Genomic DNA, 24513 nt, shown 5'->3' with positions numbered 1-24513 from the left:
ACTCCTGCCCTCTCCCTTGGTGATGTGTTAGCTGGTTTGCAGCCCGGGGGGCGGGACAGGTGGCCTAGGTGGCCTGAAAGCCCCGGTCTGCCGACAAAACAAAGTTCGATGTGCAGACGGCTCAGGTCCTTGGTGAGCTGGCCAGCAGCTCCCGATCCCAGGGGTCACCACCTCCCCTCCCCCCCCCACATCAGGGTTGGTGAGGTCACAGCCGTGGGCGGCCGCCACCCAGCACCGCCCACCTCAAGACCTGTTATCCTGCCCGAGCTCATTCTTGGTCTCACTTAAAAAAACAAGCAAACAAACAAAAACCTACAAAATGTTAATACATTTTCCTGGCAAATAAATAAATAAATAAATGAAATGTGTAAATCAGACTCTAACCTGCCTTGATATTTTAAGAGCGGTATTTACAAAACAACACCAAGAAATTCAATCGCAGGGATATGATTTCAACTTTCCTCTAGCTCTTGCTGAAAAAAAGAAAACAAACGGAAATTTGTCAGCGTCGAGAGCCTAGGTGAGAAGAAGCTGGACCCCGGGAGCCGGGGGGCTCTCTCTGGGCCACCAGAGAGACAGGGGGGTTCCGGATTGTCGGGGGGGGGAAGTTAGCTTGTAGCGGGAAAGGTTGCAAAGTGTCTTCCCTCCCTGGGCAAAGGAGCCTGGGAATCCCGTCCCCCTAAACTCTGCACACTGAGGGACCCCTTCCCGACACTCGCTGTCCAGCTGTCTCCCACCTTGCTGGCCACTGGTGTCACCAGCCCCTTCTCCTCGCTCGACCCCTGAAGGCGAGAAGCCATGAGTGTAGAGGCCACGTCTTTGGGGCTGAGTGCCATCTCACAGCATCTGGAACAGGACTTGGCCCATGGCAGCTGCCCCAGGAGTATCTGTGGACTGGCGAGCTGGACTCTGGCCTCCTGACTCGGGACCGAGGCCACGAGCAGAGTTCCGCTCTGTCCCTTGGGCGGCGGCACAGTGGACCCAGGAGCGCGTGGACCCTGGGTCCACCCTACGCCCTTCTGGCTGCAGGGCTCCGGGCAAGGAGCCTGCCTCGTGCTTCCACGTCCTCGTTTTTGAAGTGGGGATCTTCCTGGTTTGTAGCGTTTTCAGGAAGATTTAATTAAACGACACAAATTGTACCGAGCTCTTTATCAGGGTGGACATGGAACTGGCAGCCAGTAAAAAGTTGCCTCCTTCCTCTCTCCGCTTGAGTCCTCCAGACTCAAGCCCGGGGACAGTCCCAGCGACATCTGCTTTCTAACTTGAGACCAGACTCCCAGGCGGGTGAGTGGAGCTCTCCACCCTGCCCTCCCCCCACCGTCTCCCACATACGTCTGCTCACTTCCCCCGACTCTGAAAGGTCCTTGACTTCACGGAGGCCACATCCGTGACCTACTGGACCTTTCCATCCTGACGCTGGAAGGATGGCCGGCCGCAGCCGGCACCTGCACCAAAGGCACTTGGGGTCCCCCAGACAGAACCCCTGCATCCCACAGAGGCAGGAGGAAAGAGAAGAAGGCCTCGCTTCCCTCTCTGTGCCTGGCCCTGGGGCAGCCTTGAGGGCTGAGCTGGGGCCCCCATCCGGGAGTCATTCCGGGCTCTTCCCAATCTGGGCTGTGCTGTCCTCTGAGCTGCTCTCCGTGTCCTCTCCAGAGGTCATTCACAGGGCCGGGGCTGTGTTCCCGGGGGGGGGGGGGGTGAGCAGAAGCTGGGGGCGGTCCCACGCACACCTCGGGGAGCCACCAGCCTCCTCATCTCGTCTGCCCAACGGTCAAAAATCTGACCTGCCGGCAGCCGCTTCCTGCCGGCGGAGGGGGGAGGGGTACCGCCTCTGGGGATCCGGCTGATGAGGCCGCGTTGATGAGGGTCCTGGCCTCCGACAAGGACCGTGTTCAGCGAAAATGGAAACCAGTGAGATCGGCTCAGCGGTAACCGCGCTGTGGAAGATACCCAGCTTTCCTGGATCCCGCCTGGCTTTTCTCCCAGAGGAGCAGACGGGGAAGAAGATGCTTGGCTTGCTTAATGAAACGGAGCGACGACATGCAGATTCTAGGCGGTGCGGGGCAGGGTCTTTGGAGACGGACACACGGGTCCAGTCCCGGCTTCACTACACGTTCTCGTTGTGTGACGGCAGCGCTAGTCATTTCCGTAAAGAAGAGTGAATCTCTGAAGGAAGTCTGCACACCCGGCCTGTTGCCTGGACAGAGTCTGGGGCCCACTCTGAGCACAGGCTGTGCACCAGTTGCCTTGACAGACTGTCCTCAGGGGTTGGCCCTCACTTCTCTGCCTCCACGGCCCCCAGGTGACCGGGAATGCCTCTGGAGAACCCTTGTGAGTCCCAGCGGAAGGTAGGCCCGTGCAATCATGGCCTGCGGCGGGGATGCGGTCAGGCACGATTGAAAGGCCTTCTGCGTCCTAACAAGCTCCATTAGGAGAGAGAGAATCCGGCCACAGCTCTTCAGCCCCAGGCCCTGTGTGACTCCCTGCAATGGTGAGCTGCCTTGGATCGTGCATGGTTTCCAAGCGGCTGGAGAGGGGCCCCAGCTCCTCGACCTCAGGGCCGCACCACCAACTGTGGGTAGTCGGCCCCGATCGGTGCTCGGCTCAGGGCCAGGAGCAGCATCCCCGGCCATCTGGGTCAAGATCTTTCCGACCACCGTGAGAAGGAAGGAGGAAGGGGGTAGGAGGGTGCCCCTCCCGCCCCGAGAAGTGCATCATTTCTCCCCAGAGCCTGCAGGGGAGCCCCGCTAACAGGCCCATCCTCGGGCCTTCTGGGAGCAGGGGGTGCCCCCCGAGGTGGACGGTTGCTGCCAACCTGCCCTCCGACCACCCAGCCACCCGGGATTAGAAAAGCAGGCAGAGGGAGAAGCGGGCCTCTGCTCTCAGTCCCAGGGCCGCACGTCAGCACCCAGCGGTCCTGGCTCTGGCCCGTGCTGGCATCCGCAGCGTTCGAGCTCAGGACGGTGGAGTCTGCCCTGCCCTGAGAACTGGAGAACACAGCCAACAAGGTGTTTAATTACCGTGAGCTTCTCTTCTCTCTGCTATAAGCAGGTAGAAATTCTGCTGCTTTCCTGAAGGACTTAGGGACACAGGATGCTTCAGGAAATCAGGACAGGAGCGCACACGAGGAGCCTGGCTGGTGGTCTTACTGTAGGTGCCGGAGAGGGTGGAAGGGGGGCCGGCCTCATCGAGCGTCATCCCGGACAACCTTACCCACTCTCCCCAGTTCGGATGTGCTCCCATGGGAACCTCATCCCTGCCCCGTCGTCTCCGGATGGGCTCGCCCCCTTCCTTCCCTCACGCAACCTTGATACTCTATTGCGTCCTGCTTGTATGCCGACCCAGCAAATATGAGCCTGGTAGTGGGCTGGACGAGTCATTTACCAGGCTTGCCATGACTGCCCCAGGGTGCTCCTTCCCGGGAACTGGCCTCTGGTTTTCTGACCTCATGGTTTCCTGGAGCAGCTGCTGATGGAGATTGAGGAGTGATGTCTCCTCCTTTGTTCCAGGGAAAACGCACTCCCGCTCGGCCACGGTGAGCATTTGTATGAAACAGGATTAGGTTCAGCTGCACGTGTGAGAAAACTCAAGAATGATCATCGTCGGTGTCACTAGTATCAATGACCATCATCGTCATTACGATTCATATCACTGTCAAAGCTTACTATGCTACTGTGGGCCAGGCGCCCAAAAACTCTGGAATAGAAAGTCTAATTAGCTTCATTTTACATATGGGGAAACTGAGATAAGGAGAGGTCAAGAAACCTATCCAAGGTCTCAGGGCTAGTGAGAGGAGGCGCTGAGATATACTCAGTGTGTGCTCTGAACTTTGCTGTTGTGGCCAAAAAAATAGTGGCTTAAACACTCGAGTGTTTGTTTTTCTCTAAGCGAAGTCTAGAGGCAGGCTGGGGCTGGCATGGTGGTTCCATTGTCATAGGGATCCAGGCTCTTTCTGTCTTTCTGCTCTGTCACCCTTGGCAACAGCGTCCGTTCCCTTGGTTGCCTCATAATCCAAAGTGGCTGCTGGAGCACAGGCCATCATACCTGTTTTCCACATAGGAGAAAGAGGTGAGGGGCAACAACAGGCAAATCTTCTGGATGATCCAACTCCCTTAAGACACCCCCCACTTGTATCACATTCACCAGAACTCTGTCCTGCGCCACGTGTGACTGTCAGGTTGCAAAACGGAGCTGTTAGAAGTGGGCTCGTTGCTTGTACCTCTATAATGGGCTCCATTCCCAAGAAGAGGGGGGACAGGGCCCTGGGGAGAAGCTGGCATCCCTGAAGAAAAGCGGAAAGGTCAGTGTTTTTCTTTATATTTTCCACTCTCGGTCAACTCCCAAAGGGCAAGCAGGGGGTGGCCCCATCCTCTTGTCCATCTGATTTTGGGGGACACTCACCACTGTAGACCAGCCCTCCCCATCGGCTCTCCTTTCCAGCTCCCTGCCCCAGCCCCACTGGAGATGAGGACCTGCAGCATGTCCATAGGGGGTCCCATTGACCGCTGGGGGAGACGGCGTCTTGAACTTGGAGTTGGAAGCTGGACTTTAGTCTCTCACGATTTCCTCCCTTTCGTTCTCTGGCTCAGGAGGAACGGGGTCCAGATTTCTCCTAGGTTTACCCATCCTGGGAGCAGGACCCAGCACCTGTCGGGCTCCGATCCAGATGTTTGGCAACCAGAGGACCTCACTGTTGTTCGTCCCACTACCGACGCCCACCACCCCTGGGATGGCTTCTGTGCATTGGCAGAGCAACGTCTGCCCTCTTCTGTGGGGAGACAGAGGAGCCTGGCGACCGTCCGGGTTGTCAGAGGGTAGGGGCTGGATGCAATGTGGAAACGGCAGTGGAGCGTTCTGCTCTTCAAAGATCGGTGATGAAGGGGCGCCCAGGTGGCTCGGTCGGTTAGGCGTCCGACTTCAGCTCCGGTCACGATCTCATGGTTTATGGGGTCGAGCCCCCTTGCGGGCTCTGTGCTGACAGCTCGGAGCCTGGAGCCTGCTTCGGATTCTGTGTCCCCGCCCCCCTCTCTGTCCCTCCCCCGCTGACGCTCTGTCTCTTTCTTTCTCAAGAATAAATAAACGTTAAAAAAAAATTAAAGACGGGTGGTGAACAGCCTAGAGCCTGGTGGTCAGATCAATGTCACTTTGCCACCTTCTAGCTGTGTGAGTGAATGAAGCAAGTTATCTACCGCCCTGTGCTTATGGAATATCAACAGTGACAGCGTCTACCAGGTAAGGTTGCCGTGAGTCCCTGGCACATGGTAAGTGCTCAGTAGATGCGAGGAGGAAGGTGATGGTGGCGGTGATGGTGAAGATAATGGTGGTGGAGGTAGTGGTGGGAAACAGGTCTCCTTGGATGCCTTTGTGATTCCCGAAACACAGTGTAACTCTGGTTAAGTCTCTAGAGTTGAGACAAAGCAAGTAATAGGTGCTCCGTTATCATTTTCTCATTCTGTTCAGATTACCTTGTTGTCCTTGAGGAAAACACTTGTTTATCAAACTGTTGCTGGTTCTCTTTCTTAGACGTTGTGATGGTTTCTGCCTCCGAGGTAATAATCTCCTGGTTGTGGTGGTGTTTCCTAGGATGGCTTTTGGGGGGATCCTTTTAAGACGCTAAGGGGCTCTGTGAGGATAGTTCAAGAACCTATTAAGTTGACAAAAGTTTGTTTTAAGGCAGGAAAAAAGCTTCAGCTGTGAAACCCACGCAATAAGTACATGAAGGGCTTCATTAGTTATCTTAACTCACTTAGCATCCTCCCGGGGCCGTTAGAGGTATATGACGTGACATTATATGTCGTCTGAGGGGGGTTCCTGATTATGCTTTAAGGAAATCTGACTTAGGATTACTCCAAACATGGTTTCCTAGGTCCGTTGGTTTGTTTGGGTTGTGATTTTTGTTCACAGGTCCTTTCTCCTCCAAAATCTGCCCAATCTACACGAGTCTGAGAGCTGGTGCCGGCCAGGATGTGGGTTTCTCACATGGGTCCTACGGGCAAGGATGGGTGGACCACAAACGCTTGGGCTGCCTTTCCGGGTCTGGCCCGACACCAACTCTGATGTCGGGTAATTCTAGGGACTGGAATTAGGATGAGTCTTAACGTAACCGAAAAAGCTGCTCGTTTGTGCCGAATGACTTCCGCGGTCACACAGGGCTTCCCCGGTTAGTGATGTCACCCTGGCAGATAGGGTTTCTAGAAGTGACTGAACCTGAAAGTCTCTAATCAACTGATGTACAGAGGCTGAGGCATCATTGGCACCGAAGGCGGAGACTTTTGTGGTCAAGCACGTGACCTTTGCAAATGCCTGTCCCGTCTGGCGCCCTGAAACCTGTTTTCCACCACCTTGTGATGTCATCCAGCTGTGCTGTGCATGTTGCGGCTTAAGAGTAGAACCAACTCACTGGACACCCTCACATCTGAGGGGTAGAAAGGAGGTCAGCATCGCACGCATGGAGCTGTGGGTCAGAAGCGGCCGCCTCCCCACGAGGTCACAGCTGGTCTTAGTCCTTCTGTGACAGAGACAAGGGCTTGTGGAGGGTTGCTGGTGGGTGTGGAGGGTGGGGACTCTGCCAGGAGACAGGGACATAAGGTGTGGCCGAAGTCCCGGCTGAAGGAGAGCTTCACCTACACAGCTTTCTCTTCCCTCCACATTATGCTCCGAGGCTGGCTCCATAGACAGATGCCGTCTTCCAAGTTCACCCTTCACCCCTCTGCCGTGTGTACGGACTCCGAGGCTCATCAGCTTGAGCCATACGAGGTCCATTTTGGAAAATAGGCTGCAGTCATTTGGAAAGAGGTTTCTAGACCTTCTTATGAGAATCTTTAAGTAGCTGAGCCAAAAGCCTGTGTGTCTGTCCTGCCTGTTCTAGGTGAGTGTGCTGAGGGAGCCACGGGGGACATTAATCTCTGCTGTCCTCTGTATCGGTGACTGAGAAAACAGCCGTTACGCTGTGCGCGCTCCCTGAAGGAAAGGGCTTGCTTTATCTAAAATTTTCCATTGCATCCAGGAGCGGATCTGAATCAGGGTGGTTTGCTATTTTCTGCTCCAGGGACGGAAAAGCACACAGAAGTTCCAGCTACATTAGCTGCCTGTACCAAGCATGCCCTTGTCACTGAAACACATATATTTCTTTTTCAAGAGTCCAGGATGAGGGAAATTTGCCTTTAATTATGTAATTTCATTGTGAGAAGTCATGGACTTCTGGAACAGGACCATTGAGGTTTCTCAACCTTGGTATTGTTGACATTTTGGTCTGGATGATTCTTTGTGGTCGGGGCTGCCCTGTGCAATGTAGGAGTTTGGGTCGCACCCCCCGCCTCCACTCGCTGGATGCCACCCCTAGTGCCCCTCTCTTCCTCCCCAGTCCCCGGCTGGGACATTGCCAAAGGTTCTCTGGGGGTAAGATGGCCCCCCCGAGTGAGGACCACAGCCCTAGAGATAATGAAGACTTCGTTAGTATCCAAGTACATTCTGTGTTCTCACCACATAGAGTCAGGATGGTTCGTTTTTGCCTGTCCTCTTGGCTGGGCCACAGGGCCTAGATATTTGGTCGAACGTTATTTTGGATGTTTCTGTGAGGTTTTGGTTGAGATTCACATTGAAATCGGTGGACTTTGAGGGAAGCAGAGTGTCCTCCACCATGTGGGTGGGCCTCATCCAGTCGTGGGAAGGCCTGAGAACAACAAAAGACTGGCGTCCCTCGCCAAGAGGGAATTCTGCCAGCAGATGGCCTTTGAACTTGAACTGCACTGGCTCTTCTCTGGGTCTCGCACCTGCTGGCCTACCCCGCAGATTTTGGACTTGCTGGCCTCCGTAATCATGTGAGCCAATTCCTTAAAACAAATCTCTTTATCTATTTCTCTGGCTAGCTATTCTATCTATCTATCTATCTATCTATTACCTATCATCTATCTATCATCTATCTATCATCTATCTATCATCATCTTCTACCTATCCATCTATCATATCCATCTATCATCTATATCTGTGGTCATCTCCCATCGTCTCCTGTTCTGTTTCTCTGGAGAACTCTAGCTAATACAACTATTGAGGAAATTTCAAGTCCTCGGAGTTTCACAGCTCACCACCACCACCCACTCACCCCTTCTCGACTTCAGGAGCATATGGCCGTAGACGCCTCCTGGGACGGTTACGAAATGCCTGGGATTTTTTGGTTTGGTTTTGCTTTTGTTTTGTATACTGCAGAGGCCAGCAGGATACAAAGTCTTGGGGGAAAAAAAAAGTTTACTTTGGGGTTTGTAGAAAGAAGCACGTAACCAGCATGGCAGCTGTGACGTTCGAAAAAGCTGGAGAACAGCGGAAGGGCACCGCCGGCCGCTGAGGCAGGAGGCAGATGTTTTCGAACTAATTCATTAATTAAAAACCTGCTGGGTCTGGCGATCTCTTTCGTCTCCTTCCAGGTCCTCCCTCCAGCCCTGCCCTTTCTTGGGGTGCCTGAAGGCGGTTTCTGCCCGGGCCGGGCAGCGCCCTCCACTCTGCCGGTGGTCGTTCCACTGTCTCCAGTGGTTTCCACTGTTTCCGGCTGCTTTTGTTCCCGCCACGGGCCTGCCGCACCCTGAAGCTTGGCTCCCAGTGCGCGCTGGCTCCCTGCGCCCGTGCCTGGCTTGTGAAAGAACCCGGATCAAGGATGGGGAGAGTGTTGTTCGGGTTTGGGCATGTGCTCGTGCCCCCCCTGAGTCGGCACTGGGGGGGTCATAGAGCATGGGGTTCTCGAGAGGCCTACAGCAGGGCCCCACCACCTTCGCCCTGTTTCTTCGGCCTCTTAGTGGTGTTTGCTTTAACCGGGCAGAGTCTCATGGTGTCTCTAGTCTTGCGTCCTAAATAACAGCCATCGTGATAGTGATGATAAGTTAAGATCGACTGAGTGCTCACCCCTGTCACACACACACAGCCTCATCTGGGAAGTTCAGGAAGGTTCCCTTTGGCAGTGATAAAGCCGAGGCCCAGAGAAGAAAAGTGAACTGCGCAGGTACGGAGTGGAGAGTGGCACATGACCTCAGAGGGCCCACGCTTGCTCTGGGCTCCGATGACGGCCGGCACAGCTCCATCAGGGGCGGACCGTGGTTTGAAGAGTGGAGTCGAGGCGGGCCCCCGAGTAGATGGGCATTGGTGCCACTGGCATGCACCTGAGGACGGGACAGGGTGTAATATGGCCCCTGTCTTCCTCCCTGGACCCAGAGAGGGACTGGCACAGGAGGGGATGTGTTGAGAGTGGGGAGCTGGTCTCCCCAGACCAGGCCAGGGCCTCGCAGGTGATCCAGAAGGGCCCAGAGATGGGGTGGGGGGCGGGCGGGGGTCTGCTTCTCTACACCAGGGGAGAGCGCAGGACTCTGGCTCCGTGGGTGCCCCCCCATAACCTCTTGTGTCTTGAATCAACCCAATAACACTTGTGAAAGTCACAGGGGGATTTCTTGCTGAAACCAGTCAGGGGCTGAGCTTTGTACTAGGGAGACATGAGCCCAAACAGAGCACCGGGCACAGCAGGCAGAGCTAGGGGCCAATGCAAGCCTCGTTGACCTCTGGGTCACGTCTGTCCTAGGGGGTCCTCAGGGTCCTAGGGCTCTACCCCTCCCTGCTGTGCTGATCATTAACCGAGCCTCTCTGGCCTCCTCTCTAATCCCAGACACCGCCTGGTTTGGCACCGATCCGGCCCTCCTTTTCTGCAGTCTTCTGTCCCTGCTGTCCAAAACCTCCACGCCCTGCCAGCACCGTCTGCCCATGTTGGGGGCTCTGTTCTTTTGAAACTGGTATTAACCAGCTATCTAATGAAACTGGTATCTAATATGACCATAGATGTACCAGTATCAATGATTTTTTCGTAGTCTTGCAAAATTGCAAAACCCCTTTCTCTGCGTACACAGCGGCCCAATTAGATTGCTGGAGACCTGTGGACCAGAGATGCTAATTGGAGAACTGGATTCGGCAGGGGCAGCACTGGAACCACTGAGTGTGAGCTCTACCCCCCCCCCCCCCCCCCCAGTGCATGGCCGGGCACCCCAAGCCTGCCTCAAGGGCCCCTCACCATCTCTTCATCTCATCATGGGCATGTCTGGGCGGGTCTGCTCCAGACCCGCCTCCTTTAAGGCTCAGCTCAGCACAGGACAGCCGCCCTGCCCTCCCCTTTTAAAAAGGGCAGCAGCTAAGCGAAGCTTCTTGTCCCTGTGGGGTTTTTAGATCAGCATTTGCCCTCCTCACAGCCTTTCTTTCTCTGTGGTTTGCATCTTCTGCTTACAGTCACCCTGTGCCTATCCCAACTGCTGGCATCCAGTAACCCTGGGGTTCCCCGTCTCCCCGAGGATTTCAGTACCCAAGTCACAATCCTTGGGGACTCAGCATCCAAACTGCCCCCTCTAGGCCATCTCATCCTCTCCACTTTCCTCACTTGGATCTTTGCCATCCCGCTGCCTGGCTCCCTCGAATTCCTCTGCCTGCCAGTCCCTCCGGCCATCCTCAGACCCCCAAAGAGGCCCCTCCATGGCCTCCGCCCCTCGGGGCTAGCAGGCGGTGGGGTGTGTTACTGAACTTACCCTCTGTGCTAAAACTTCCCGCGCCCACGTCCGAGTGTTCCTGGGGTCTTGCCTTGTCTGGCGATCGGTGCGATGCTGCGGTCCGCCTCCGAGGCGGCCCAGAGGGTGCTGGTGGACAGTGCGTGGGAAGTGCTTACTTAGCACAGTAACGAACACCCAGCTTGAGTCAGTGGCGACCTTCCCTGGGTGCAGCCCACGCTCGTCTAGCTGGCTGGCTCGTGGGGTAGGAAAGCACCTGCATCCTGTAACACGTCCTTGGCCTTGGCCCCCATCTCCATCTTGAGGGCAGGCAGCCTCTTCTTTCTCCAGTTCCTCCCCTTCAGGGCTGGAGGAAGCCCTAAGTTGGGATGGAATAATTCCACTACAGACCCACACGTGTGTGTGTGTGTGCGTGTGTCTGTGTGTGTGAACCATTCTTTCTGTGGCTTGGAAACAGGTTTCGTCACCTTTAACCCTGTGCATCAGCCACCCCGCCCTTCACCGCCCTATTCTGCACACGACATCCTCGCAGGCTTTCCTGGTGGCCGAGTGCCCGCGTGTGCAGTGCGAGCTTCAGCTGTCCCCCCGACTCCGCGTATTCTGCTGGGTCCGCGTGGGTTCTGTTCCCTGCTCCCACCCCTTCCGGAGCCTGAGCCTCCTGCTCCGCCCCTTGCCTGCACTCCAGCACCTGTGCCATCGGCCCCCGTGGGCCCCGCAGGGGCTTCCTCCGCAAGCACGTTCCAGTAAGTCCCCCGGTCGCCGGTGCCGAACGACTCCTTCTCCGTCAAACCTGCTTTCCCGCCAGCTGGGCTCCTCGCAGGCTGCTCCTCTCTGATTCCTGTGAAATCTGGCCTCTGTCTCTCCTCCTCCCAGACACCCCTGCTCTCGGTCAGTGAGGGTGATGGAATCAGTCACCTGCTGACGTAGCTCCTCATCCTCCTCAGTCTCCGTGTCCTGCCAGCAGAACTCTCCAGAACCCACGCCCACGCGGCCCCTGGCTTGCCTCTCTCCGCCTGCCTGGCACCTTGGGCTCACATCTCCATTGTGTCCCCAGCGGCCCGTGCCCACTGTCTCCGTCCCCAGGCCCCACTGTCACCCCCACCCTGGCACCACCACACGCCTCGGCCCCTCCTTGTCGAAGCCCTGCTCAGCAGCTCTGCGCAGAGGCCCCACACGGTCTGCCGCCCCCCTCACCTCTTCTCCATGATGGCACCTGCCCCATCATGCCGTCCAGGCCCCTGACGGCAGCACGGTCCCCTCCTCGTGCCCTCGGCATCCAGCCACGCCTGTGGTCCTGTCTTGGCAGCTCCCTTTCTGCATGGGATTTCTGTTCCTCGGTCCGGCGAGCACTGCAGAGTGGGGCCCGATGCTGAGGAGGCCGTGGCCCTGGGGTCAGAAGGATCTGGAGTCCAGCCTCAGCTCTGCCATTTGTTAACACGGACTTAAAAAAAAATCATTATCGAGATACACTTCCCACGCCAACAATCTGTCCATTGAAAAAAGTGCACCATTCGAGGGGCGCCTGGGTGGCTTACTTGGTTAAGCGTCCAACTCTTGGTTTCGGCTCATCAAACCAACGTCGTGATCTCACAGTTTCGTGGGTTTGAGCCCCGCGTCGGGCTCTTTGCTGACAATGTGGAGCCTGTTTGGGATTTTCTGTTTCCCTTTCTCTCTGCCCCTCCCCCGCTCACGCTGTCTCTGTCTCTCTCAAAATAAGTAAATAAGCTTAAAGTAAAGCGCACAATTCTGGTTTGGCATATTCACAGACGTGTGCAAGCATCTTCTCAGTTGACTTTTGAGTATTTTCATGGCCTCAGGAAGAAACCCTGTTCCCTTTGGCTCTCACCCACCTCCCTGTCCTCCCTGCCCCCACCAGCCCAAGAGCCATTGTCTCTAGATATTCTCTAGTCTGGGCCTTTCCTATGAACGGAACCCCATAATACATGGTCTTCTGTGGCTGGCATCTTTCACTGAGCATAATGTTTTTCTTTTCATTTTTTAAAGTTTATTTTTTGAGAAAAGAGAGAGAGAGAAAGCACAGGCAGGGGAAGGGCAGAGGGGAACAGAAGATCCAAAGATCCAAAGTGGGTTCTGTGCTGACAGCAGGGGGCACGATGTGGGGCTCGAACTCACAAACCGTGAGACCATGACCTGAGCCGAAGTTGGATGCTGAACTGACTGAGCCACCCGGGCGCCCCTGGTTTTCAACGTTCGTCTGCCTTTAACCTTTTTATGACCAAATATTCTGTTGTACAGATATACTACGTTTTGTTTATCTTCAATTGATGGACATCGAGGTTGTTTGCACCTTTTGGCTATTAAGAACAATGCCACTAGGGGCGCCTGGGGGGCTCAGTTGGTTAAGCGTCCGACTTCAGCTCAGGTCATGATCTCACGGTTCGTGAGTTCGAGCCCCACGTGGGGCTCTGTGTTGACAGCTTGGAGCCTGTTTGGGATTCTCTCTCTTTCTCAAAAATAGACATTAAAAAAAAAGAATCGTGCCGCTAATAAGTGTTTGTGCACACACATTTGTGTGGACGTATGTTTCCATTTCTCTCCGTGGCTGCAACCATTTCACATTCCCGATAGCGCTGCACGAGGGTTTTGATTTCTTCACATCCTTGCCAACACCTGCTGTCCTTTGACTTTGTTGATTTTAGCCTTCCTAGTGGGTGCGAGGTGGTCCCTCACTGTGATTTTGATTTGCGTTTCCCTGGTGACCAATGATCCCCAGTATCTTTTCATGTGCTTGGTGGCCATTTGTATATTTCCCTTCGACAAATGTTTGCTGACAGTGGCTTTTGCCACTGGGCACTGGGCTTCAGTCTTCCTGTCTGTGAAATGGGACAGCCACCACCGATGGAAAACTCTTATAGGGAAGAAGATGTGGGATCTGGAAGCATGTGGCTCTGGACTGAGGACATGGGCAGAGACAGCTGCAGCCTCACAAGCCACAGGGACCAGGGGACAGACAGCCTCCTGTGGCTGGAGGCACCAACCACGCCCACACCTCTCCCCTGCCGCCTGCAGACGGGCTTTGACTGCTCCCTGGCCGGTAATCTGCAGCGGGTAAAGCATTCTTACGGCTAAATTTATTCAAAAAAGCGATTTACAAAATAGCTAGTCAAACAGTGTGAGCCGGGAGGGAGGTTTCTGGCTTTTCAGCACATGGTTGATGCTCTGGGTTGAACTGTGATTCCCCAAAAGCTATGTTCAAGTCCTACCCCCCCAGCATCTGTGAACACGGCCTTATTTGGAAATAAGGTCTTTGCAGATCAAATTCCTTACCAGGAGGTCATACTGATTAGGGGGAACCATTCAGTGGTTCAAGTGTCTAAGGACATTGTTCAATGATGGTGTCCTTAGAAGAAAGAAATGTGGACACAGATGCACAGAAAAGATGTCCACGTGACGACGGGGACAGAGATTGGATTTATGCTGAACCAGCAACGCACGCCAAGGAATGCCAGCAGCCGTCAGAAAGGGAAAGAGCATCACCCAGGGCCTTCCCAGGGAGCAGGGCTGGGCTGACATCTCGATTTCAAGCTTCTAGACTCCAGAACCATGGAATAATAGATTTCCATTGCTTCAAGCCAGCCAGTTTGTGGTACTTTGTCAGGCAATGATGTGGGGAAAATGTAGGTCACAATGATGTTAATAACAAAGGCCTGGGGACAATTCTGTCCCATGTTGGTTGTGTGTTTTGCATTTCTGTCCACCAGCGTTTGACAGAGCCCGACTCCCTGCCCGGTGACGCTAAATACGTGAGACCCTCATTTTGTTCCCAGTCTCTTAAGACGAATGTGCTAATGCAAACAGCGGCTCCAGAGGGGACACGAGGGCTAAGGAAAGGCCAGGCTGGCTGGGAGATGCCAACTCTGGCCTGTCAGATGCCTGACACTCAGGTCCTCACCCGAGGGAGGAGGAGGCCCCGGGTGGGGAAACTTCAGGGGACCCTCCCAGTTCAATCCCAGGGTCTAACAGTTGTGCTCTCCTCCTCCGCACAGGGTTCCTGGAGACCTCTGGAGAAAGGTGAATGTCTTTTTCACCAAAAGCTGCTCACAGCCACCCCTGGACTTACTAATTCCTTCTTAAGTCTGTCCCGAAGGGCCTCCCTGGCATAGGGCCAGCTGCTGGGCTCAAGTAATATGTTTTAATCAGCTGCATTAAACTTTCCCATTTTCAGACATTTTAAAGTAGCTGATGAGACTCAAGGCGTCAGCCGTCCAGAGGGTCGACTTTGTGTCTGGGCAACAATCTGTGAAAGTATCCATGACGTGGGCATGTGCCTGATTCTAGTGAAAGCGTCGGGGAGCCCCTGTAAAATGTAGAAGAAAAAAAAAATCTCTGAAATAGAAGAAAAAACAAACCATGAGAAGAAATGCGGGACTTTTATTGCAATCGTTAATAATCTTGAGGTCAACAATTGAACTCATTCAGGAAAATATTTTGCGTTTAATGATTTAGAGCCCAGGGCTATATGCCAGAAGTAGCTAAAAGTACACGAGAAAAAAACGCACCTTGGGAAACAGCCCGGCACCCGGGGCCGCAAAACTAAAAAGTATCAAGGAAAAGGATGCGTCTTAATTTCTGTAGCAGACGGTACAATGGTCCGCCCAGGCCTGACCCGGCCCTGGGAGGTGGCTGCTTACTCACTGTGCTCTGCGACATATGCCCCCCCACCAGCCAGCCCCCCCCCCCCCCCGCCCTCCCCTCCCCTAGTCTGCAGCCCTGCAAGCCCGATGATACCAACATCTCCGCGGCTAAGAAATACTAGATGTGATGACAGGGCACCTTGAGGGTTATTCGCTGGCCCTCAGCAAATCAGCGAGCAGAGAAAGCAAACCTGCCTTTAGAAGGTGAAGCAGCACTGGGCTCCCCCCTCGGGGAAGGGCGAGGGGCGGGTCTGATGAGGTCTGATGAGGTCACGGTTCCCAGCTGGCAGGTGCGGCTTTGGTAAGGACATCGGGCGGCCGGCGGCGCTGGCCTCCGGCAAACACGGCCGTCGGTGGTGGCCGGTCAGGGCCCGGACGGCACAGCATCCGAGTGGACCGGCCCTTTGGCTTTTCGGAACAATAAAGCACTCGACCGCCGTGAGCCCAAGAGCCGTCCAGGGCCGCTCCGGGCAGGAAGGACGGGCTGCAAGAGTAGGACCGTCCGGCTCGCGCAGGTGAACAGGCCCGGCAAACCGCACGAGGGCAGAAGAAACTCAGGGCAGTGGGACTGACAGGTGTTTTCTAGCTCACGTGGAACACGGTGTTTCTACCTTCTTCTAGGAGAGTTTCATCTGCTCTTTCCACAACGCTCTTGCTTTGGTGTTCCAGAACTAGCTTTACGTCTACTCCTCCACCGGTCGGTGGTCACTTCCAGAACTCAAAAGCGGCTCTGGAGGGGATGACGAGAAACGCAGGTTTGCCTGATTGCCCCGCTGGAGGCGGTCTGGATCGGGGCCGTGCCGGGTTTGGGACGCACACGGAGATCTCATTCTGGAGCTGTTCCCTTTGCACAGACGGTCTAGGATCTCCTTCTCCAGAAGGTGGCTCCTGGGATTCAAAAGCCATTTCAAAGACGGGAGCTTCTCTTTGGCTTTTCCCAGGAGTACCTGGTGTCCCCCTACAGCGACCCCCTGTCACACGGGAAGGAGAATTCAGTAACGCTGGTGCCACTTTCAAAAGCCTGCCTTGCCCTGCCTTTCTGAAACGCGCCCCTGTGATTCCGAAACGCGTCCCCTAGGTGTTAAGACGCGTTGTCCTGTTACCAAAAAGCATGAAATGGTCCACTTTCCCTCCAGCCTTAATCTCCTCCTCCCAAATCTGCGCCCTCGACGACCGCTGACGTACAAGTAAAGCTGGGCTGTGAACACTTCACTTCGGTCTCGGCAAGTTCTGCTAAAGGCACGTACAGGGGCACGCTGACCCTCAAACGACATCAACCAGGACTCCCTGCAAACGAGGTTTGGGGTCAGATCCTTTCTAGTGTCAGACACGGAAATTTAAGGCAAAGGACGGGGCGCTTCACTTTGTCTTAGATTTCCCAGGGGAGCAGCGGGTTGAAGAAAACGCCAATTGTCTCTGCCGGGGAGATACCAAAGGTCGGGATATTGAGGCACTGCTGGTGGGGGCGCTGGGGCCTCGCCGTTCACTTGCGAGGCTGCTGGATGTGCTGGGTTCTCGGGGAGGGGTGCTTGTCCATGGAGGCGTGGGGCTTCTGGTGAGCCACCTGGGCGGCCGCCGGCGGGAAGTCTTTGTCGCCCTGTCGGGAGACAGAATGCACCAGCTCACCAACACTGAACAGCGGGGTAACGCAAGAACAAAGCCCCCGACCCCACGTCCTCTGGCTTCCCCGTAGGGTGGGCAGTGGGCTGGGGAGGTAGAAGGCTGTCTCCTGGGACCGTGGGGGTCCTGAAGCTGTCTGGGGTGCTGAGTGGGGCACCCAGAGGGTGACAATGCTGTCTGCCCCCCTTGCCGTGAGCTCAGGTCTCCATACGACTCACTCAGGACTAGGCCGGTATTGGGTGGCTTTCTTCTGCGAGAACTGTGACCTGTACATCCAGGGACAAAACAGAACCAAATCCAGTGTCCTAATTCTGATCTGCTGCCACGGCCGAGTCAGGGCACTTGTTGGGAAGGAGACACAGCCAGGGCAGGGCTGAAAGGCGTGAGATGAAGCCAGATCCAACCTGCTGAGTCTCACAGAAGGCACCCGGCTGTTTGTCGGGGAGGAAATGCCTTCTTGAGACAACAGTGCATGTGTGATGGTGGCTGGGGCCCAGACCACGGCAAGCAGGCTGGAGCCCTGATGTGCAAGGGCTGAGCTGTCACCATGGGGTGACTCTGGCCTTGTGTCGGCATTTAATTTTCTTTTGTGTATTTGAGGAGCCACCTGTGTGTCCCCCGGGGTCCTGGGGCTCCGTGGTGAGCTGTGTCCAGCAAGAGCATTTTCTTAAGTCCTCACGTGCTAAGGGCTCGGATGTACTGTGAGCCACAGGGCTATGGTTGGCACTGCTGTGCCCTCCCTCAAAGGAGAGTGTGCTGCTGGGTCATTAAAGGAAAATGTTGGGGGGCACTTGGGTGGCTCAGTCGGTTACGCACCCGACTTTGGCCCAGGTCTCGATCTCGCGGTTTGTGGGTTTGAGCCCCGCGTCGGGCTCTGTGCTGACAGCCCAGAGCCTGCAGCCTGCTTCGGATTCTGTCTTTGTCTCTCTCTGCCCCTCCACTGCTCACACACACTCTCTCTCTCTCTCAAAAAATAAACATTAAAACAAATTTTTTTTTAAAGTTGGGTTTCACCAGAAGTGGGGCTCTTGAAAAGTAAAGGGTGCGACAAACCCCCCGTGAGTTTAGTCTGGGGGCGGCAGACATTTGTGGTAACAGGCCAGACAGTAAATATTTCGGGCTTCGTGGCTCAGCTGCCACGGTAGCAGGAAAGCAGTGTAGACACGCGTGAATGGGTGTGGCCGCGTGCGGCTAAAACCGCATCCACAGCTAAAAGGCATCCACGGACACCGGGATGTGAATTTCATGTCATTTTCATGTGTCACAACAGCTAACTCTTATTTCGATTCTCATTAAGTCTTGTTTCGCTGGGGAGCAGCCGACCCTGGTTGAGTCGAAAGAGAAGGGGGAGCACGAGGAAGGCGGGGGGGCAGGCAGCTCCGGCTCCTCTGTGTGAGCCCTGCTGGCAGTGCTCGCCACACAGTGCTCGCCGTGGAAGCGCTCCACGGACACGACACAGCCCAGGGGCCTCTGGGCCCCGACAGATGAACGAATGGGGTCTAACAAAGACAGGAGGAGTCCCACAGCGCACCGAGGGTTTGGCGGAAAGGCTCTTACCCGGGCAATCACACCGGAGATGAACACGGTCGGTTTGGGCGGGCTGCAAGACAAGAAGGGAAAAGGCGATTTCAGGGAACAACTCACAGAAGTGGAGGGAGGCAGGCAGCGCGAACTGGAGGAGGTGGGTTTGGGGGCATGTAACAGACGGTGACCCGGGAGGACGGAGGAAGGGGCAGCCGACCTCCTCTAGTATCGCATCCCACCCCCTGCTGGCCATTGGGGCCCTTCTCCCGAAGCTGAGTTCAGGCAGGAGCGGGAGACCAGCAGGCAGCAGGTGAGTCCTGTGCTTTCTTTTGTTGTCGTTCGGGGGGCTGTCCCCAAATTGAGGCTAGGGGCAAGCCCAGGTGTTTTTGTTTCAAGAGACGATGGACACAAGTGCTTCCTGAGTCAGGGAAGAAACAGGGTCGCACTGGGCTGAACTCGGAGACCCCCACCAAGGAGGCATTCTTCTGGGGCCCTCGCAAGGTCCGCGGCTTCTTTCTGGCAGCTTCTAACGGGTGAGATCCCAGGGCCGATGCAAAAGCTCCTGGCCCCTAGGAGACCCAAGTATTAAAAATGCAGGGTCCTTGAGAAGCTATTGTCATTTCTTAACATCTCAAGTCATATTGAGCTCGCCCACCTGTCCGCAAGACTGGGGAGGTGGGGGACAGGACCAAAGCAGTAACTGTGCGTTGCTGAAACGCAGACAAGTTCAAACGTGCTGAAGTCAGTTGTCATTCTACCAAGTGGAAATGATCGCGGTTAATAGATGGATAGCCATCCTGTCTTTCTTTCTGTGGACAGACACACTTGTTTTCATATTAAACTTCTTACAAAAGAGTCACGTTGTTTTCTGTATTTAGGATACGCCGAGCATACTTTCACGTTAGCATACACTCTCCTGTGCATTTTCAAAAGTGGCTGCACGTCATTTACAAGTGGCTGCCATCATTTAAAAACATGAGAACACAGTTCCAGGGAGTACACAGGTGTGCACCCCCTGAATGCCTCCACCAGAGGTGAGGGGACCGGGGAGCAAGAGGTGAATACAACGCCAGCCTGGCAGGGAGAGGGTAACGGGGGGTGCGGGCGGCTCCGGTGGGTGGACAGCCTTGCTGGGCAGACAGAGGGGGGTCCATCCCGTGAGCTGCCCAGCTCGCCTCCCACCTGCTCTGCCGGGCATCCTGGGAAGGAAACCACTTGTCTTAGCTTTGTTTTGCCACAGGCAAAAGTCCCAGTATTCGGTAAGTTCACTGTTTATATCCCTAACAGTTGAGCTAAAATACCCCAAATTCCCCCAAGTGATTTCTGTCACTTCAGGAGACTAAGAAACTTCAAGTCTTACTAAGCAGCACAGAAACGTCCCCTACGTGACTGGTTTTCTTTCGCTTTTGTTGTGTGCTTAAATGGGTTGATTTTTTTTTTCTTTTATTACACATATGATTTGGCTACAGGATCAATAGCCAACCAGAGATGAATGAGTTCAACGCAAGTGTGAGTCCCCCACGTAGTGTATTTGGATTCTAACATTTCATAAATGTTTTAGAAAGGAATATGGTCCTGGCACCATAAAACTTTCTTACATTTTGAATGTTCCTTTAAAAATCTAGGAAAAGGGGCACCTGGGTGGCTCAGTCTTCAGCTCAGGTCATGATCTCGTGAGTTCGAGCCCCGCGTCGAGCCTCTGAGCTGTCAGCGCAGAGCCTGGAGCCTGCTTTGGGTTCTGTGTCTCCCTCGCTCTCTGCCCCTCCCCTGCTTGTGCTCTGACTCTCTCTCGAAAATAAGATTAAATAAACCTTAAAAAAATTAAAAATAGATAAAAAATAAAAATGTGGGAAGAGCCTAAAGCAGGAACGGTTCCATTTCGTCAACTAATCACGCGGCATCACCTTCCAGGGAGGCACCGCCATTGTTTTGTACCAAGAGCGTATGATTGCTTGAATCATCTCCACTTTTCTTGGGTTTGTAACCTCAGTCAAGGCTCTTAAAGGCAGTAGAGACAGCTCCCTCCCCTCAGCAAGAACTGGGTGAGAAAGTCACCCACAGAGAGCGAATCTGGTCAGAGTAAATACACCGTAGAGTGGCTTCCCTGGTCCAAAGTGAGCCCCAAAAGGTGGCCGAGGAAGCGTGAGCCATTATCTATATAGAACACGTATGCCTGGGCGTCCGGGTGGCTCCGTCGGTTAAGTGTCCAATTTCAGCTCAGGTCATGACCTTGCAGTTTTTGCGTTCGAGCCCCACATCGGGCTCTCTGCTGGCAGTACAGAGCCTGCTTCAGATCCTCTGTCCCCCTGTCTCTCTGCCCCTCCCCTGCTCGTGCTCTCTCTCTCTCTCAAAAATAAATATTAAAAAAAGCCCACATATGCCCTCTCTCTCTCTCCCTGTCTCTTTCTATACGTGTATGTATACATTCGTTATTGAAAAACGGACAAAAGCAGACAAGACAAAAAGTTAAAATCACGTGTAATTCTACCTGACTGTGTGTATAAAACACACAGATGCACATTTATGCCCAGAGCCAGACTATAAGGAAACTGCAGCCACATCAGCAGGTTACGCTCCTGGGGGAGTAGCACCTGGTTCTGGAGAAAGGAGGTGGCCTGTCGCAGGCAGAGTGCCAGCCTGCAGTGGGTCCCACGTCCTGAACCCCTGGAACGCCCGGCCCCCTCCGGACGGCAGTCCCTGCCCGTGGCTCCTGGGATCTGGTCATCGGCGCCCGCTCCCCTGTGTGCGTGGAGGAAGGGTCTCCGGACCCTAGGAGCCCCATCACGGGGTCCCACGCTTCCACCCGATGGCCCCCTGACCCTCCTCCGAAGTGCCCTTCAAAGTCTGGGTATTTCCATGCAAGTCGGTCCCTGTGTGTCTCCCACGTTAAACACGAGGGTGGGTTCCAGTCCTTGCCTTGAGAACATCGCGGGACATGTGTGTCAATGATCCTAAGAGGTCACTAATGGCCCTGGTCCAGCCCCAGCATCAGAAAATGCATGTGGAGGGAGGGAGCGGCCGTGCCTGGAATCTTGACTCCCACAGGCTCCCCTCCAGGTGAGTCTCTCAAAGAGACCTCCCCTCACGACAGTAGAGCTTCCAGAGCGACTCTGGGGACTAACAGAGACCCCGAAATAAGAGTGCCCACAGCCCGGCTCACTCCCTAGGGGGTGTGCAGGGGCTGTGGGCACAGAACCTGAGGATGTGCAAAATGGCGCTCCCCTCGCTGACCCCCGTCTTCCGGAGGCACCTGCGCCTTGACGAGTCCTTACTTAAGCTGTTGGGCTTTAATGGCTTGTTGGATTCTGCTCATAAAGGGAAAGTGTGTCCGTGAAAAGCAAGCTGGACTCAGAGGAAAGAAATACGCTCTGAGAACAGTCTGGGCGATGGGTGGAAGACAGCCGGGTGCTGGTGGCTCTGTACACCAGAGTTTTAAAATTTTTTTTAATATTTATTTACTTTTGAGAGACAGACAGATTGGAGTGGGGAGGGGCAGACAGAGAGGGAGACACAGAATCCGAAGCAGGCTCCAGGCTCCGAGGTGTCTGCACAGAGCTCGATGCGGGGCTCGAGCCCACAGACCGTGAGATCATGACCTGAGCCAAAGCTGGACACCCAACGGACTGAGCCACCCAGGCGTCCTGAGCCACCCAGATGTCTTAGGGCATGTATATTCTGTACAAAATGGCCCTTTAGGGTTGCAATGGAGGGAGGGGAGTTTCTGAAACATTCTGCTGAAATTCAGGAACCACCTCTGGTTAGGGGTGAGAAGAGGGAACAGGTGACGGCGCATATACCCCATGGCCCCTTTGGAAAGGAATCCGGAAACGGTGGGCAACCCAAATTGCAGAAGTAAACATTAACATTCCATATTAACAGAAATATTACAAGATAAGTAAATACTAAAAAATTCAAAACTCAAATATCCTCTTTTCCAGCCTTTGGTTTTTGGTGTTGTCTTAAGAAGTACACGGCACTGAGCGTGCCTACGCGTATCACAGGCTTCTTGCCGGGCGTACCGGCGGGCACGGGCCCACGGGGTTGCTGAGAGAGCTGTGCAGGGGTGAGGGGTGTGGCCCAGGGAGCCACTGAGGCCACAGCACCCCCACGTCTTGGCCACGGCAGGCCCCATTCCTTCCGCCAGGTGCGGGGTTTGTGACCCCCTGTTCAAAGGGACAGGAAGTCGCCCTCTGCGCACCCAGAGGGCCGATCTGGGCAGAGGAGCAGGGGCGCCAAGCTGGCTTCGGTCTGAGCAGACTCTGGGGCGCAGCCAAAACTAGGCATATTCCATCCAGTTAAGCCGGCTGGGAAGCGGCAGTGAAGACCTCAGACTTCATCCGGCTTCCCTGTGCTCCCGCGTCTCCATCTGTCGGTGCTGCTAAGAAATACAGCACCGGAAGCCACAAGGGGAAAAGCCCTGCAGATTTTTAGGTAGGTTTTTTCCATGTTTTTTATTTATTTTTGAGAGAGAGTGTGAGTGGAGGAGGGGCACAGAGAGCGGGACAGAGAATCATCCCAAGCAGGATCCGCACCAGCAGCACCGAGCCCGGTGCGGGGCTAGAACCCACCAACGGCAAGCTTTCAGGACCCGGGCCAAAATCAAGAGTCAGACGCTTAACCGACCGAGCCAGCCAGGCGCCCCTGCACTGTTCTAAGTTTTAACAACACATTCAAGAAATGTGCTGTACGTGCACACTCTTACCTAGCCTGCAGGGGAGGCCCGGGCCCGGGCTGGCTCTCGTCAGCGTCAGGTAAACGATGCTCCCGAAGACGGTGTGCACTCTCCCCTCCCCGCCCGGTCTGCTTTAAAATCCCAGCTAGCTCAGCAACTAATTTATTTACCGTTGTCGCCGCTGTAAATCGTACAGCTGTACAACTGAGTGGCAATACGTTCACGATGTCACGCAGCCACCTCCACCGCCACCGCCCGTTTGCAGGGCTTTCGCATCCTTAGGAGACACTAGTAAACAGCAACCCTCAAACCCCTCCCCACCCCCTGCCCACCCGCCTCCCCCAACCCCCTCCCCAGTCTCCTCTCCCAACCCCCACCCTGGTCCCCTCCCCAGCCTCTTCCCCCAACCCCCTCTTCCAGCCCCCTCCCCACCTCCTCCCCAGCCCCCTCCCCAGCCTCCTCTCCCAGCCCCCTTCCTCATCCCCTGCAAATGCTGTTCTACTTTCTGTCCTAAGAACTCAAACTACTCTGGGCACCTCATATGAGTGGAATCACACAATATTTGTCCTTTTATGCCTGGCTTATTTCACTTAGCATAAAGTCACCCAGGTTGTAGCACATAGCAGAGTTCCCTTTTTTTTAAAAAAAGTTTATATTTATTTTGAGAGAGAGAGGGAGGGTCGGAAGGGCACAGAGAGAGAGAGAGAGGGAGGGAGAATCTCAAGCAGGCTCCACACTGTCAGCTCAGAGCCTGATGCAGGGCTTGAACTCACTAACCATGAGATCATGACCTGAGCTGAAACCAAGAGTCAGACGCTTCACCACCGACTGAACCACCCAAGTGCCCCAGAACTGCTTTCGTTTTGAGGCTGAATTATATGCCATTATATGGGTAGGTCATGTTCTGTTTTTCCATTCATTGCTTATGGACATTTGACTTGTTTCCACCTTTTTGGCTCTTGTGATTAATGATGCTATGAACACTGGTCTAATAGGATCTGTTTGAGTCCCCGCTTTCAAATCTTTCATTTACACGCTCAGAAGCGGAACTTCTGGGTCATACGGTAATTCGTGTTCAGCTCTGAGGAACCGCCAAGCTGTTTTCCATAGACATTCCACCGCTGAGGTTCTCCCCAGCAATGCACAAGGTTCCAGTTTCTGCACATCACCAATACTTGTTCTACTCTGGGGTTTTTTGATAGTAGCCATCCTAATGTGTGAAAAGTGGTGTCTTATTGTTTGGACTTGGCAACTAATTTTTTTTTTTCAAATTTTCATTTAAATTCTAGTTGGTTAACATACAGTGCAGTATTGGTTTCAGGAGTGGAAGCCAGTGATTCATCACTTACATACGACACCCAGTGCTCATCCCCGAAAGTGCCCTCCTTAATGTCCATCACCCATGTAGGCCATCCCCCCCCACCTCCCCTCTCCCCGGCCAGCAACCCTCAGTTTGTTCTCTGCATTTAAGAATCTCTTGTGGTTTCCCTCTTTTTTCTTCCCTCTCCCATATGTT

General features: G+C 54.5%; 1 protein-coding gene across 1 annotated transcript in view; it reads right to left on the bottom strand.

Moving 5' to 3' along the window:
* Positions 1-16522: 16522 nt before the first annotated feature.
* LOC101090169 (death associated protein) overlaps positions 16523-24513 on the bottom strand; it is a 62758-nt gene continuing 54767 nt past the window's right edge. The window contains exons 3-4 of the mRNA XM_003981544.6: positions 18359-18401; positions 16523-16778 (exon numbers count right to left, since the gene is read on the bottom strand). Coding sequence (XP_003981593.1) covers positions 16665-16778; positions 18359-18401 — 157 coding nt within the window. The 3' untranslated portion in view covers positions 16523-16664. The remainder of the gene's footprint in view (positions 16779-18358; positions 18402-24513) is intronic.

This window comes from Felis catus, chromosome A1, assembly GCF_018350175.1.
Source record: "Felis catus isolate Fca126 chromosome A1, F.catus_Fca126_mat1.0, whole genome shotgun sequence".
Classification (NCBI taxonomy): domain Eukaryota; kingdom Metazoa; phylum Chordata; class Mammalia; order Carnivora; family Felidae; genus Felis; species Felis catus.
This window is presented reverse-complemented; position numbering and strand designations above follow the sequence as displayed.